Consider the following 15,069-nt stretch of genomic DNA (forward strand, 5'->3'; position numbering starts at 1 on the left):
TATGTTTACCAACGAATTCCAACGTGCTGTATGAAGATGTGAAGGTGTGTGTGTATGCCAAACAATCGGTTTATGACATTCACCCTTTCTACTTTAGTATCTGTACTTATACTTGATTGGAATTATATAAACGCTGAAAAATTACCATTGTAAGCTTCAACTATCACCTTTCAAATTTACTTTGGAAATCAAAAGTTCACCTTCTTAAGTACGGTTTTTCTGTGATGTTACAACTCTTGCTACCAAAGTTTTACAGTTCTCTCTGAAAATTGCGTTCAGTTTAGCCAGTGTATGCTGTTTTACTTTCACGCTTCTTGTTAGAAAAGGGGACTTTTGTAGGAGCTCCATTTGCTTATCTTACTAAGTAACTTGTAGCCTTCTGTTTTCTTTATAATCTTTTTTCATTAAAATACTATGAGTTCTCATCCCATTTCGAACCGGAAACCTGTGCGAAAAAGTACACATCCGACTTTGCCTGACATCAATGAAGCAAACCGAAATTCGGGTGAACGCTTTCTAGCAACACCTCCACAGCTTCTTCAAGGTCAATTCCATTTACCTTCTCCAATTACGCCCACACTTCCTGATCTGAATTTAGGGTCTGCAAAGGATGAGATTCAAAAGGGCTTACCCAATCTTCTGAGCCCAACACTTCCTCCATCTTTCATGTTTGATTTAGAAAATAAGCACGATTCCTATTTATATGGATACTTAAATGGTACCGAGGAGGAAGTGACTAATCCAAAGAAAGATGATTCTCAAACACTAGAAATACATTCCGGTAAAACTATCTCTGCGACCAAAACTGAAAATAAAGATAAATTGGAGCCTGCTGAATTTCTAGTTAGCGATAACCAAAAGAATATTTCCGGAGCAGATCAAGCAATTTCAAAACGAAAGGCTAAAGTATCGTTAGAGGACTACAAGCGGCTCAAAATGCAAAACAAAGAAAATACAAGTGCCGGAAGCCCAATAAATTCAGTTAATTCTTTAAGTCCCTCAACTCCTTTGATGCAACATCAACCTGATTTCGAACTGCTAAAACAAAACTTCATCAGACTCCTTGCCGATGGTAAGGTCCAGAAAAAGCTCGCAGATAAAGAGGAAAAATATTCATTTATCTTTGCTATTGATGCTATTTTATGTTATGTAGTTGCTTTCCAATTTCAGAATGTGTCCAACATTTCAAAAAATCAACCGGCTACCACTAGCAATTGGAGAACTTTACCTGCATACATTGAATACTTTCTTCGTGCTGATAAAGAACCTCTTGATCCTGTTTTTCAAGGTCTTTTTCTCGGTTATCTTGGAATAGCTTTCAGGGAAATCTTTAATATTGAACTTTTTCGTATGCAACACTTACAACATTTCATTATGAAGGATATCCGACAAAATGATTCAGAATCAGTCCCCAAAAGCTCCATTGGGAATGTTAAAAATATTTGTGAAAATGCAGTTCGCTTGCATGATGCTTACAAACGGTGTATTGCAGCAATGAAGCAATCCTCTCAATTGTTAAGTAAAAAATTTCTGTACGCCTTTCCTGTATCCTTGAAAGAGTTTGAGGAAGGTAATTCCATTAACCTGTATCCTCCATTTTCTGTACAGACTAGTATCGCTGACTCAATCGAATTTGGACATAATATAATCACAGAATTTAAAGATCAACATTGTTTTACGTTCAATTCCAAAATGAATCACTCAGATATTTCCCTATTACGCACTTTAGAGAAAAAATAATACATGGCACTAATGGTTTCAGCTAATTTTACTTTCCTTAAATATTTACTTAATCATTTTTTGTTTTACATTATTAATCGAATTCGATTATTTTATTAAAATAATTATAGAATACATTTATTTTTAGAGCAAGAAATTTGCCAAATATAGAAGTCTGTGTTTTTGGTATCTTCGGTAGAAGTGTTCAAATGACTCAACATAGAAAATTAGAAACTAATAAACAATCGTGAGATATCAAATAAGACAAAACCGTCCTTTAAACTAGAAATACAAATAAGCGACAAGCAATGCGCTTCTATGCCACGGTAATAAATAAAGAGCGAACTTCAGTACGAAACGCCTTTTTCTAACTGGAATAGAAATAATAAAAAGTAAAAAAAAACAACGTGTATGAGTCGTTTTCAGACTTCAGTATTATTGTACAGGTGAAATTATTCTTTTTCCTTTGAACTGTGGCGTTGTCGTTCTAACTTCGAAATGATACGGCGACCACATGGAGTGTTTTTGATGCTAGGTATAAGTGGCTTTATACGTTCGGCCAGTTTCATACGTTGCTTAGGGTCAGCATTATCCAAGGCAGTCTGAATGACATAATTCGCGAAAGAATCCTTGAGCATTTTAGCCAAGAACTTCTCATCCATTAATTCATCAATCAGTTTTTCCTTTAGCGGGAAAGGAGAGTAGAAAATACACTTTAAATTTCGTTAGTAAATATTTTCGTATTTCCAACCGTACCTTTTCTATAACATTGGAGCTAAACTTTTGTGTAGACAGGACACGGACTTTACTGATGAAATGATTAACAATTGTTTCCGTATGTGATGGATTGTTAAGTTCCAATACATATTGCAGCACATAATTCCCAAATGCGTCCTGGACAAGGAGTAAGGCATGAGGTATTATGTGTTGCACCAACTGTTCAATCTGAGCTGGCGATGCATGGTCAAAACAACGTTGAACCACACAGCAACCATGTCTATGAGTCGACACATCGACTGGATCGTTGCAGATGGCATCAAAGATAAACTAGATGGTGTTAGTCTCATGGATTTCACCCTTACTAAACTTACCTGGCAATCTTCATGAGAAAATCTATTAAGGCACTTTTGAATGACATGATTTCCATTCAAATCTTTCGTAAGCATGACAACGTTCGGTCTGAGAGCATCTACGATACACGAAACTTGACCGGGTGATGAAACCAAATCAATAATTTTTTGAAGAGCTCTTGTTCCATGCATATTGAAAGAGATAGGAACAAGCTTCGGCGCTATTGTTTGAACAAATTTAGAACGCTGTGCATCGGATACGTGCTCAAACAATTTTTGACAAAGGTAATTGCCGAATGCGTCAACCATTAAAACAGGAAGATAAGCCTGCGTTTCGTTAAAAACAACATCAACATACGCAGGATTCTTTTTTTCTAAAAGTCGTTGCAAATATCGACAACCATGTTGATCCTTGCAAAATGAAAGGATGTTATTAGATGGAAATGAAAAAGGAGCAACGGTGGAAGACACAGCAGGCTGGGCATTCGCTTCTTCTGGCATATAAGCAGGAACACACAATGCAGATGGATCTAACAAGGTGGTTGGAATTCCTGCTGCTGGTATTCCTAATGCATTAGGAGGAAGAGGAGGAGCACTGTCATTACTTCCAGAACTAGCCGTCGAGGTAAAAGAAGCAGTTAAGGAAGGAGTGAAGGAGTCAGTCAAAAACGGCGATCCTGAAGAGCGTAATGACTGAAAGGAAGACGGAGTTTTCGAAGATGGGTAAGGACCGGAATCACCATTGTAGGCAGGAGCAGTATTGGCAGAAGTGGCGTGGTTGAGGCGTGGACTCAACGTAGGCGTCGAAAGCCTATGAGCATTCGCAGGAGAAGGCGTTGCAACACCAGAATTCGAGGCATAAGGGGTAGATGTAGGTCTTTTTAAATTTGAATTTGATACAGAAAGACTTCTTCTAGAACCTTGATTGGAAGAAGCAGATGAAGAAGGATAAGATGACAAATTTGGGCGTCTTAAAAGAACAGGGATATCATCCATTGTAGTGTTCATTTGAAGAATGGAGGATGATAGATGCTTAGACCCAAGTCTAGAGTAGGAAGGGCCAGAAGAAGCAGGAGCAGTAGGACCAACGGGAGCTGCCGGAGTTGCTAAGCAAGTGGCTCCTAATCCATTTGAAAGTACGGGTGCTGCAACAGCTCCGGATCCTGATGAAATTGAAGGAGCGGATGTTGGCTGAGGGACCAATGATGATGATGATGAGGAGTGAAAAAGTTGGTAAGGAGTGAATGTGGAAGTTGCAAACGAATAGCTACCAAGGTTGGGGGTACGCGATAAGCTATTAGAACGATTTCCAAAAGCACCATAACCAACATAACTTTCAGAGCTCGTCATCGAAGAAGGAAAAGAAGGAATAGTGCCATCCTTTAACTTCGAACCAGTGGAAGCTTTGGAAGGGTCCCACGGGGGTGATTTCAACGCATGTTTGTTCTCAAGTTCAGAATAAGCACTTGAGAGAGTAGGAAGCGAGTATTCAGCAGACATCGGAGACGGTTGTGGTAGGGAAGACTGCTCGGACATGCTACTACGCTTTAACAATGCGATTGATCAATGTCTGTTGACATATATTTACAAAACTTCGAAGTGAGGAATTTACCAACGGATTAAAAAACAGAAGGAACCGTTTCAAAACAAAAGAAAGATTGCCTCAACTATGTAAATTTTCAAAAAACCACAGTGTCGTCCACTTTACAAGAAGACGATGGTGGTGGAACGAACGTTTGGAATTCTTGGAAGATTTGATAATCTGTCTTCGTAAACTTAGAGGTGACACCATTAAGGTAACACTTCTAGGGAAAACGGAATTTTAAAATGGATTTTCTTGTTTTTAAAAGAAAAAGAAAAGGATTATATTAAAATAAAAAGAAAATACCTCCAAAAAATGAACTGTAAGAGTCGAATTTTTCTAAGAAACGAGACTAAGTAAGCTAACTTTCCAACCTCAGAACGGAAACACTTTTTAGAAGAGTAACGTAGTCATTCTATTATGTATACTTACATTATTGTTCTTCAAGTGTTTTACCTTTTTATTCTTTATAACGGCAGCTTCTTCCAGTCTAAATCTCATTTACGATTGCTTTGCTAGCTGCCTAGTTTTGTAAGTAATTCTAGTCCTCGCCATATCTCTTCTCTTTTTCATCATTTCCAAAAGTTTCAATGTTTTGTTTTACTCACAGTACCGATCTTGCCAGCAAGAGTAAATCAGCAAGCTGATCTCTTCTTCGATCGGCTCTCACCCGTTCGAAATGATAAATCATGAATCTTTTTACTTACTTAGAAAGAAGTTATTTTCATCTATTAAATTACAAAAATAAACAGTACATAATCAGAAACCACCGTAAACAGAAAAATGTTGAAAAGATCATGACGTGTTCGCTTAGATAACTTAATAATGCATCGCGATCATCAGATCTCTCTTCATAAAAAAAGAAGCTACATAGGGATATTTGAAGAAAGAAAAGTGTCTTTTACTGAACTACTTAGATTTAGAACTTATCTCAACAGGTATTCAAAGCGAATTGCTGAATTGCCTCTTCTCAATACTTACATTCCTTGACCATGCTTCTTTGTTCTATCCTTTCCCCAAAATTCCATTTGCTCGACGCGTCGTTATACTTGAAACCGAAAAGCAACCCATATTGAAACCATAACTTATATAAAACTAAACATGTATTTTTTAACTACGACCTTAATTGCCTTTGAGCAAGAAGGTGAAAATTACCTGACACAAGTAGCCATTTACACACAAATTCCAGTCTGTACAGACCCTTCCTGCAGGGATGCACAGTATTTAAAACGAACACTTCTTCAAATTACCTTCAACGGTATTCAGCAGCTATATACTACGTTTCCTAATATTTGGCAATATGCTTTGCTGAGTAAAGGAAAGAAAGAAGAATCATTGATAAGTATTGAAGAAGTACCAAACTCTGAATTTCGAATCCACTACTGTACGTGTAACAAGTTTCTTTCATGCCTAAATGGACGAGGATGAAGTACCAACATCAACGTAACCATTCGAACGCATGAAAAAGAATTAAGTCGACATAAATTTTAATTACTAACAACATCTATATAGACGTCTTGCCATGGACGAGACGATTACGAGGCTATCAAACGATCACCATTCAAAACGGAGTACGCGTGCCTTTAATTAAAAGATCGGAGAAATGGAGAATACTCGTAGAATGTTAAACCTAGAATGATTTAAGAACATATTAATGTAGTATGAAAAAGAAATATAACATTGCAAACGTTAACCAAGATTTACATTTTCAAAATCGTCTGAGTCCGCCTTTGCTTCGGGTTCAGTTAAATCTGCAGATTCTTTTTTTTCAGTAGACGGATTCTCATCTTCATTAACTTGATTCTCATCTTCGGTTTCCTTGTCCGAGCTTCTGTTCTCATTATTTTCAGCAGTGTCTTCTTGATTTGCATCATTCACACTTTTGGGTTCATCAACTTCTTCAGCATCACTCGGCTTAACTTCATCCTTTAGCTGTGTCTTATTATTGACGTTCTCTTCAGTAGCCTTCTCTTCACTGACTTTAGGAGAAGGTTCTGCCAATTCTTCTTTGTCAGTCGAATCATTATTTGCATGCTCGTCGGCAGATTGACTCTGAACTTCATTATCCGTAGTAACATTTGATTCATTTCCTTCTTGTATAGGCTCCATATCGTTTTGAGTAATACCTTCTTGCTTAGGTTGTTCCGATTCGTGACCACTAGTTTCATTCAGTTCATCCTTATCGCTGCCTTCAATTTCAGCTTTTGAGTTGCTTGGCTCTGTATTTTGAGCTTTATTATTAGTGTTGCTAGGAGGAATGATATCACTTGATACATCGACAGACTGCTCTGCGGAATTTAGGGGATTCGACGAGCTAGTGGGCTCTTTGGAAGAAGCACTCGTTTCATTCTTGGCCTGTAATTCTCCCGCTTCACCCTGTTCTTTCTGTTCATTGGGTTGTTTTTCTGCATGTCCGTTTACAGGAGCCTCAAACTGTTCCTTTGGAGGTTCTTCTTTAGATTGTTCAGCAACAGGCTTGTTTTCTTCCGCGGGCTGGGTGGTAGAGGCCTGATTGACAGTTTGCGCTTCTGTGTTTTGAACGGGAGGAGTTTGCACGTTGGCAACATTCAGGCGACTGATATTTGCAGAAGATCCGCCAGAACGGTTTTCAATATAGAACCCGCTAACATTAACAAGTCTCCCTTCCGATTCGCACTTAAGTAGATAATCAACACCAAGCACTGGGATGTTGGCAGTCTTTGCACGATCGTATTCACGACCGCCTACGGAAGAGCAAATGAAATGAGTTGTGTCAATTTGAACGCTAGTTTGGATGGGCTTGGCATGAATTCTTTCGATACATTTCTGCAAAGCTTGCATTTCCTCAGGTACCATGTTACCAACGCAGACCTGTATACCCGTCAAATCAATCATACGAAGAGTTTTAACTTGTAAATGTTTACTACTGAAGCGTCCAGCTGTAGTGTCGAGAACGAGCGTGAAATCGTAGTCAGTGTCTAAGGATAATCCACTAAGTTTTGCATGTTGTGTACTCAATAAATTGGTAATCTTTAAAGCACGGATATTGTTTTTGTAAAGACAGAGGCTTTTCAGTCTTGAAGTTCCTAACTGTAATGCATCCCACTCTAAAACGATACTTGTTTGGGTAACGTTTCTTACCCTTAAAACAGGTGCCGAAGGAAGGTTTTGGCCATAGGCTTCATAAATTTCATTTTGAATATCATCAAATTCTTTCTCACGGGAAGCTTCCTCTTCTCTATTATGGCGTACAGACATATCAACAATGGATCCTGCTTTTACATTCTCAGGTAGCAAAACCGACGGGAACTCTATAATATGAAATGAGGGTGTTATTAGAATTGCCATTCCAGCATCTATTTTGGCTACAGATACCATAAATTGATTTGCTTCCGCCATTTTTTAAAGATGCTCTCGAAGGATGGCACATGCGCGTTTGGTACAACTAATTCTACCTACATCAATTAAGTAACACTGTCACTTCAATTTCACTAAAGACATATTGAAGTTGTTTGTTAAATGCATGCATACTAAAATGAAAGTTTTAATGAAGTAAATACATCTTAAACCGTACTCTTTTTTTGTTTCTTTACTTAATTGTCTGAAGTAGTGTTTATACGAAAGACCGGCAAGCTATAATTACGAACCTGCTTCAAAAAACAATCCACTGCATATATGTTATATATATACTCAGAAGTTATATGACTCGTAAAAGAAAGGCGATTATCATATACATTAAACATCAACTATCCTCATGCTAAACGAAATGTCTTATGAAAAAAGTGACATAAAACCACAGAGGTTTGAAAATTACCAGGCGGATTTTCATAAAGTGCACCGAGTCTTTAAACCAAATGTCACAAGAACACCCGTAAAGCTTCGCATAAGACAACATCAGGGAATCATAGCCGGAGGATGTGCAAACTAGCATTTTCGTATTAATGCGATGTCTAGCTAAAACTGTAAATACAGCCATTATTTAAAAGCCCCGAATGCAGAAAAACCAACTCAGCATCGTCACCCATCATCAGACCAAGGGCTCGTATAAAAGGATATAAAAACGGGCAAAAGAGAAGTAATTACTTAAAGAAAAAAAAAAGAAGCCAGTATTTTCACGTTTTAAATGTTAATTCTAAGAAACTATGCGTACATTCACAGGATTTGAATTTGTTTTTTTTTTTTTAGAGCATAGTAAAGACGACTAGATTAAACTCAAAAGTGAGAAACAATGGACTCCAAGTCTAATCATAGGAAACGCCTCACGATAAAGGCAATCTCATACTGTCAAGTGTATGAACCCTTACTTCCCATGAAACTTTGTTGCAATGGGAACAATAATAACGACTAGTAAAATAATGATACCAATGATGATACATAAACGCATTCGCATATCTTTCCACCACATTTTCTTGCGAACGCGATTGGCACCGCGACGAAAGCCTTGGGCACTTACAGCCAAATTATCTTTACTCCATTAGCTTTTGGAAACTTATTTACAACAATTAAAAGAACGTACCTGTTTTATCTTGTAAGGAATCAAGGCGTTCACCACGCTCAGACACCTTTGAGATGTTCTCTCTCATAATGCCCACAGTGTCATCAATTTGCTGCTGAATTGCAGCTGTCTTCACATTTGGGGTCGATCCTGTATTGGCATTGCCAACACGACCTGGTGTCGACGATTCCGTCGGAATATATGGGTCGTAGGGCTCGGACATTGTTTTAATGCGCTGGTTGGTAAAGGAAACAAATACCCAAGGTACGACTTTCATACACCTAACCCCCACATTTTCGTGTATTAGACATGTTTAGTTTCTATGCTTGTATAAAGAAAATCGACTATTAAAAAATATGAAACTATTTAAAATAATTAAAAATATTTGAAAATTAGTAGTTTCTTGTATTTTTATATTTGACCAATCTGACCTGAAAATTCGATTCTTCAGTGTAAACAAAACCAATATTTTCGAGAGTGACGGTCGGTATTCTCTGAAAGCTCTGGATTTACTTAGGGTCTCTTGCGGTTTAGAACTGTTAACTTATAGGTGTAACTGCTATTAGTGAACTGTCTTACTACCTGGGTTTATGAGTGCGTACTAGATTGTTGCTTCTAATAAGTGTTTTTTGTTAAGATCACCAAAATATACATATATATATATACATTCATTCATAATTTAATATAGTGGGTTTATTGATGAAATAATCCTCTCGGATTTTCTGGTTCCTTTTTTTTTTGTTTTTGTTTTGGGCTGTTGGATTGCTTGGTTACTCAGTACAATTAAAGAACATATTCTTTCTTTCTTCTCTTGTTTTGACTTTAAAATAACATCATATATCTTTTCTAAACAAACGTTCATACGTCGTGAATCATGGTTGAATTAGATGACCAAACTTGTTTTGAAAAACTTGTCCACTATAGAAATGCACAACACTGGTTCTGCTCTGGATTACTTGACGAATATCTTCGTCCAGTCTTCTTGTGGATGGCTAAAGAGCCTTCTCCATGCTTTGAATGGGTATTGAAATGTTACAACGAGCGGCTGTGCGGTTGTACCTCTTGCATTCAGTCGTTCTATAATTTGCGAGACGAAGCGTTGGCTAAATATTCGTACGCTTACTCTGGAGCTTCTATGGCAAACCTCGAAAGACGATGGGATGACTGGATGGTTGATACTACACTTTCCAACTTTAAAAACGTGGAAGAAACGACACTTGATTTCACTGCTCTTCCCTCTTTGGTGTATAATGTCTTCCTTAATCCGGGTCTTATGAGAAACCAAGAGGTATACCGTCAAGCATTAAGTGGATTTGTTGATCTTGTTTCCGACTGGTCTTCTGACACTTTCCTCCCTGGGTTTCTTGTCATATTTTTCGAAGAGTCTTACTCCGAAGTTCATGAATATGTTATCAATTATCTCAAAAGGAATGAAAATCTTCATCTGACCTCTGAAGCTTTTGACGACGTCTTCTCTATAATTTTGTATCAACAAAGCGATGAAGAGAGTTCTTCCCTTCTTTCACCCTGTACTTCTGATTTCTGGAATCGCGCTTCTACACTTTTTCAGTTACTTCCTCTTAACTGTGTGACAAACCTATGTGAATCCCACTTTCGCGATTTTTTTATCTCCGAACTTGATAATGAGGCTTTTTCCAGTGAGAAGTTCGCTTGTTTGAGAGTATTTACTAATTCCCCTTCTTTTTGGTTTGCATCTGACAACTTTGATCAATTAGAGGGATATCTTCAAAAATTGTTGACGCATGTTACAATTGTCGACGGTGTTAACGCTTCATCTTGTGGATGGGCTTACGTGTTGGCTTCATTATTCAGATTTTGTTTGAATGATTTCATCTTAATCTTCCCTTCTTGGCTAAAAACTTTTATTAATGACAACAAAGTCGTTGATTTTATTATCTATGCTTCATTTTATGCGTTATTCGATCTATTAACATTAGACAATAGCTCTCCTCATTCCCTAAATGAAGTTTTGCTATTGATTGACAGAAAAAATATCAATTTGTTTAGTGAAGAATCGGATTACTTGAATAATCTTAAATTTCGATCCCTACTATATGATATTTTATTCATCAGTTGGGCTCACAAAGCTCTTACTAAAGATTCATCCTTTATTTTTGATCCAACTTATAAGGTGTCTCCATTTTGGAATTCGGTCGATATTAAGGATGTAAATTATATGAATCGATTCTTTGAAGGTTTGTCATCCTGTTATTTTGTTCATGACATTGAAATATCTGAAACGACAACGTCTGAAAAGTCTGTTGTTTTGTTCTCTGAAATTTGGCAAACTTTATCAAGTAACATAAGCTCATTCTTACAGTCATTTTCAGAAAGGGACCCTTCGGAAATAACCAGCTACATGCAAAATGATTTGATTTTTGATACCCTTTTAGGACTCTTGTTATCACCATCTCAGCAACTTTATGCTGACGCATTCCGTATATTCCAATCTTTCTTTGGAAAAGTAAAAAACAAGAATGAAGTAATGAAGAAGCTAGTTGAAAACCATTTTGTTGGTATTGTTCATGGCTTGGTTGATGCAACTCTTCATTGGCAGTCGGCTCTCACTTTTTTCCCTGCGCTTCGAATTATGCGTTTTGTCAGTACTGTTAACAAAATCTTCTCAACTGATAACAAAATCTGGAGCGAGAATGATTTATCAAGTTTAGGTGCTTATTGGCAATGTATTTGGAATGTTTTAGACCTTGTTCACTCGAACGTCGCAAGGTGGTCTTTATATAATTCAAATGATACTGTTAAACTATCAATGAAGTTAGCCTTAAAATTAAGCACCGATTTGTTTCAAAATGATGGACTTTTCATCAAGTTCCTTGCAAAGTTTGATGGTTTAGTCTTACTTGGTGAAACAAGTGATGCTCTATTTTCGTTAACCACTTGGCTTAAAATCAATGATTTGGAATTGAGAGAGCAAGTCATCGATACTTTGTGCATGCTCTTTGTTAAATACTCAAACTTTGATTATCTATTTGAAGATCGCACTATTAATTTCTTGACCGAGTTTATAATTAAAAAGCAGAAAGCACATTTATCGGCTGACCAATGCAAACGCCTCGCCGAGGTGATTGTTCAAGCTAGTCCTGAGGCTAAAAGTATATTGGATGAAAACCGTCTTGCGGAAGCTCGCAAGACTAAAAAGCAAACCGAATTGGTTAGTGGTAGCCAGTTTAATAAAAAAGTTGAACCGCCAAAGAAGGAAAAGACTCAAATTGTCGCTGCATCAACTGACAAGAAAGCTCCTACTCCTAGAATGAAAATGTTGGATCAACTACGACAAGAGTACATTGCTCGTCGCGCTGGTCATTATGCTGCTCGAGATGCAGCTGTATCTTCCAGAAAAACAACTTTTGAAAACCAAAAGCCCCCAACTAATTTATTGACTGAGCAAGATTCCGACAATGAAGAAGTCGATGAGAGTGATAGGAAAGAAGGATTATTTTCATTAGCTAAGGCTAACAAGGTACCTGAGATTCGTCAAACGGAACGTAGACAAATACAGCTTTTGTCTACTCCCAAAAACCAATTGCACCCATCTCAGGCACGAATATTATCCAATCGAAATGCAGCTAATACAAAGGCTCGTCTATTTCCTAACATGTCTGATTTCTATAGCGAAATCTTAACATGGAATCCCAGTTATGAAGCTGCTTCTCCTATCCTGAAGTATCATACGTCTGAAGGAAAAATTGCTGATACATTTAGAAGTATTGACCAGTATATGGACGTTCTTCAGCCTATGATTTTCATGGAATGTTGGAGTCAAATCCAGGCTACCAAAAAGAATTTGAAATTTTCTCCTGTAGAAGGTATCATGATTCAGAGAACGGCTGTGAATAACTTTGTTGATATTGGAATTTCAGTAGCACCTAAAGACCTTTATGGTTATCCGCTCTTTGATACTGAAATTGTCTCTCTAGCTTTTTCAAAAGAAGAAGCACATTCCATGAAAGGTCTCTGTTGTTTTGCTAAAATTGAAAAAATTGTTCGACAAGAAAATGGAACTCTTGTAATTGTGAGGACTCTACCGAAATTGGAAATGTTGAACAAACTTCAAGGAAATGTACCTTTGTATTTTTTGAAATTAACGAACCTGTCAACGTTCACCAGACAGTACGCTGCAATTCGAGGATTACCTTATTATCATATGGCTGATGACATTGTGCAGGCAAAGCCTTGTTCACAACCTATTAAACATTCTCCTAGTGAAATTCAAGGAGCCATGACTCGTTACCAAGTTAACTCTCCACAAGCTCAAGCAATTTTGTCTTCCCTGGACAACAGCGGCTTTACTTTGATTCAAGGTCCTCCTGGTACGGGTAAAACAAAGACAATTATCGGTATCATTACAGCATTGTTAGTGGATCTAAATCGATATCACATTTCTCGGCCCGGTGGTCAAAGTAGTAGTACTGAGCCTAAACAACAGATGTTGCTATGTGCTCCCAGTAATGCTGCTGTTGATGAAGTATTGCTTCGGTTAAAGCGCGGTTTCACTCTTAGTAATGGAGAACATTACGTCCCGAAAGTCGTTCGTATTGGTAACCCTGAAACAATAAATGTTGCTGTTCGGGATACTTCGTTAGAATATCAGACTGAAAAACAACTTCTTGAAGTTAACCAAGGAGCAGTAGATCTCGGATCTCTTCAGGAACTCACACGTTGGCGTGATGTTTTCTATAATTGTATTCAGAAGATAGAGGATCTCGAAAAGCAAATAGACGTTGCAAGAGATATGGAAGAAGATACTAAGGCTTTGGGACAAGATTTGCAGAACAGTATTAATGAGAAGAACTTAGCAGAACAAAAAATTGAGGAGTTCCAAAGCCAGAGTTTTACAAAAAACAAAGAAGTTGATCATTTGCGCAAAAAGGCTCAAAAAGCGATTTTAAAACAAGCAGACGTTGTTTGTGCTACTTTATCTGGTAGTGGTCATGACCTGGTTGCACACAGTTTTCTCAATTTCTCGACTGTTATCATTGATGAAGCAGCTCAAGCCGTGGAACTGGATACTATTATACCCTTACGTTACGGTGCTAAAAAGTGTATACTGGTTGGTGATCCTAATCAATTACCACCAACAGTTTTGAACCAAAAGGCAGCCAGCTATAATTACTCTCAATCACTCTTTGTTCGTATTCAGAAACTTCATTCCGAACAGATGTGCTTGTTAAGTATTCAATATCGTATGCATCCCCATATCAGTTATTTCCCTAGTATGAAATTCTACGATTCTCGCCTAAAAGATGGAGAAGGAATGGCTGAAAAGACGAAGCAAGTCTGGCATTCAAATAGTCAATTTGATCAGTACCGATTGTTTGATATACGTGGTCAAGAAAGAATATCTACAACATCATCTTCATACAATATTGAAGAAGTCGGATATGTTGTACAGATGTATGAAAAACTGGTTGCATCATTTCCGGATGTCAATTTTACGGGTAGAATTGGTGTCATTACACCATATCGCCAACAGTTGCATGAGTTGCGCAAGGCATTCAAGGAAAAATTTGGAAAAACTATTATGTCCTCTGTTGATATTCAAACCGTGGATGGTTTCCAGGGTCAGGAAAAAGATATTATTATATTTTCTTGTGTTAAAAGTTATTCTAAATACTCAATTGGTTTCTTAAGAGATTTTCGTCGTCTTAATGTTGCCTTGACTCGTGCAAGGAGTTCACTCTTTATTGTCGGAAACTTGGAAACTCTTAAGACAGATGATCTGTGGGGAAGTTTGGTTGACGACGCCCTGCAACGTAAATTAGTTGAGAGTCCTCATTTGGGCCCTGATGGACAATTAATTCTGGTTAGAAATCCTAGCGAGAAGCGCTCCAAACCAAAAGATTTTGAGGAATCTCCAGGAAAAAAACCAGCCAATTCAGACGACGTTCCTGAATCATCAGGATAAAGTCGCTATAGGAGTGAAAGATCCTATATATCGCATACGGTACTTGCTTACTGCTCTGAGAGTTCTGAACAAATACGTTGGCACTATGCTGTTCAACTTGGACCGTGAAAAATTAGTAGATTTTTTCTACATAGACTTAGACAAATAGACCAATTTATAACATTTACGATTACTATGGACAAAATGTGTGTTTAAAAAAATATTAACAATTTCAATCGTGAAAATCAGTAAGATACCAATCTAAGGCTAGAGATTTATAATTGTAGTATATTTGCTAAAT

At 37.5% G+C, this 15,069-nt stretch overlaps 6 protein-coding genes across 6 annotated transcripts; 3 read left to right on the forward strand and 3 right to left on the reverse strand.

Moving 5' to 3' along the window:
• The first annotated feature begins 37 nt into the window (after positions 1 to 37).
• SOCG_04862 (uncharacterized protein) lies at positions 38 to 1,895 on the forward strand. Its single transcript, XM_013164009.1, has one exon. The coding sequence runs from the start codon at positions 415 to 417 to the stop codon at positions 1,738 to 1,740; it is 1,326 nt and encodes a 441-aa protein (XP_013019463.1). The 5' UTR covers positions 38 to 414; the 3' UTR covers positions 1,741 to 1,895.
• SOCG_04863 (RNA-binding protein) lies at positions 1,799 to 4,537 on the reverse strand. The gene is made up of 3 exons (XM_013164010.1): positions 2,811 to 4,537; positions 2,476 to 2,766; positions 1,799 to 2,432 (listed from the first exon to the last, which is right to left on the reverse strand). Exons 1-3 carry the CDS (start codon positions 4,323 to 4,325, stop codon positions 2,172 to 2,174), a joined length of 2,067 nt encoding a protein of 688 aa, XP_013019464.1. The 5' UTR covers positions 4,326 to 4,537; the 3' UTR covers positions 1,799 to 2,171.
• An 832-nt stretch (positions 4,538 to 5,369) lies between these two features.
• On the forward strand, positions 5,370 to 7,393 carry SOCG_04864 (bouquet formation protein Bqt1). Its single transcript, XM_013164011.1, has 2 exons — positions 5,370 to 5,755; positions 5,884 to 7,393. The coding sequence occupies exons 1-2, from the start codon at positions 5,473 to 5,475 to the stop codon at positions 5,997 to 5,999; spliced, it is 399 nt and encodes a 132-aa protein (XP_013019465.1). The 5' UTR covers positions 5,370 to 5,472; the 3' UTR covers positions 6,000 to 7,393.
• On the reverse strand, positions 5,801 to 7,812 carry SOCG_04865 (chs five like protein Cfr1). Its single transcript, XM_013164012.1, has one exon. It carries the CDS (start codon positions 7,747 to 7,749, stop codon positions 6,061 to 6,063), a length of 1,689 nt encoding a protein of 562 aa, XP_013019466.1. The 5' UTR covers positions 7,750 to 7,812; the 3' UTR covers positions 5,801 to 6,060.
• A 184-nt stretch (positions 7,813 to 7,996) lies between these two features.
• Positions 7,997 to 9,108, reverse strand: SOCG_04866 (SNAP receptor, synaptobrevin family). The gene is made up of 2 exons (XM_013164013.1): positions 8,867 to 9,108; positions 7,997 to 8,814 (listed from the first exon to the last, which is right to left on the reverse strand). The coding sequence occupies exons 1-2, from the start codon at positions 9,066 to 9,068 to the stop codon at positions 8,651 to 8,653; spliced, it is 366 nt and encodes a 121-aa protein (XP_013019467.1). The 5' UTR covers positions 9,069 to 9,108; the 3' UTR covers positions 7,997 to 8,650.
• Positions 9,109 to 9,314: 206 nt separating this feature from the next.
• SOCG_04867 (ATP-dependent 5' to 3' DNA/RNA helicase Sen1) lies at positions 9,315 to 15,009 on the forward strand. The gene has a single exon (XM_013164014.1). The coding sequence runs from the start codon at positions 9,720 to 9,722 to the stop codon at positions 14,787 to 14,789; it is 5,070 nt and encodes a 1,689-aa protein (XP_013019468.1). The 5' UTR covers positions 9,315 to 9,719; the 3' UTR covers positions 14,790 to 15,009.
• The last annotated feature ends 60 nt before the right edge of the window (positions 15,010 to 15,069 follow it).

Source organism: Schizosaccharomyces octosporus (assembly GCF_000150505.1).
Source record: "Schizosaccharomyces octosporus yFS286 unplaced genomic scaffold supercont6.2, whole genome shotgun sequence".
NCBI classification, from domain to species: Eukaryota; Fungi; Ascomycota; class Schizosaccharomycetes; order Schizosaccharomycetales; family Schizosaccharomycetaceae; genus Schizosaccharomyces; species Schizosaccharomyces octosporus.

What these genes read in the sequence shown, in the direction of transcription:
- SOCG_04862 (XM_013164009.1), top strand. Translation starts at nt 415, where the DNA reads ATGAGTTCTCATCCCATTTCGAACCGGAAACCTGTGCGAAAAAGTACA.
- SOCG_04863 (XM_013164010.1), bottom strand. Translation starts at nt 4,325, where the DNA reads ATGTCCGAGCAGTCTTCCCTACCACAACCGTCTCCGATGTCTGCTGAA. An exon ending in TTTCTCATGAAGATTGCCAG is followed by an intron (nt 2,767 to 2,810) that starts GTAAGTTTAGTA and finishes AACACCATCTAG; the next exon opens with TTTATCTTTGATGCCATCTG. An exon ending in GCTCCAATGTTATAGAAAAG is followed by an intron (nt 2,433 to 2,475) that starts GTACGGTTGGAA and finishes CGAAATTTAAAG; the next exon opens with TGTATTTTCTACTCTCCTTT.
- SOCG_04864 (XM_013164011.1), top strand. Translation starts at nt 5,473, where the DNA reads ATGTATTTTTTAACTACGACCTTAATTGCCTTTGAGCAAGAAGGTGAA. An exon ending in TGAATTTCGAATCCACTACT is followed by an intron (nt 5,756 to 5,883) that starts GTACGTGTAACA and finishes ACATCTATATAG; the next exon opens with ACGTCTTGCCATGGACGAGA.
- SOCG_04865 (XM_013164012.1), bottom strand. Translation starts at nt 7,749, where the DNA reads ATGGCGGAAGCAAATCAATTTATGGTATCTGTAGCCAAAATAGATGCT.
- SOCG_04866 (XM_013164013.1), bottom strand. Translation starts at nt 9,068, where the DNA reads ATGTCCGAGCCCTACGACCCATATATTCCGACGGAATCGTCGACACCA. An exon ending in TTCCTTACAAGATAAAACAG is followed by an intron (nt 8,815 to 8,866) that starts GTACGTTCTTTT and finishes AATGGAGTAAAG; the next exon opens with ATAATTTGGCTGTAAGTGCC.
- SOCG_04867 (XM_013164014.1), top strand. Translation starts at nt 9,720, where the DNA reads ATGGTTGAATTAGATGACCAAACTTGTTTTGAAAAACTTGTCCACTAT.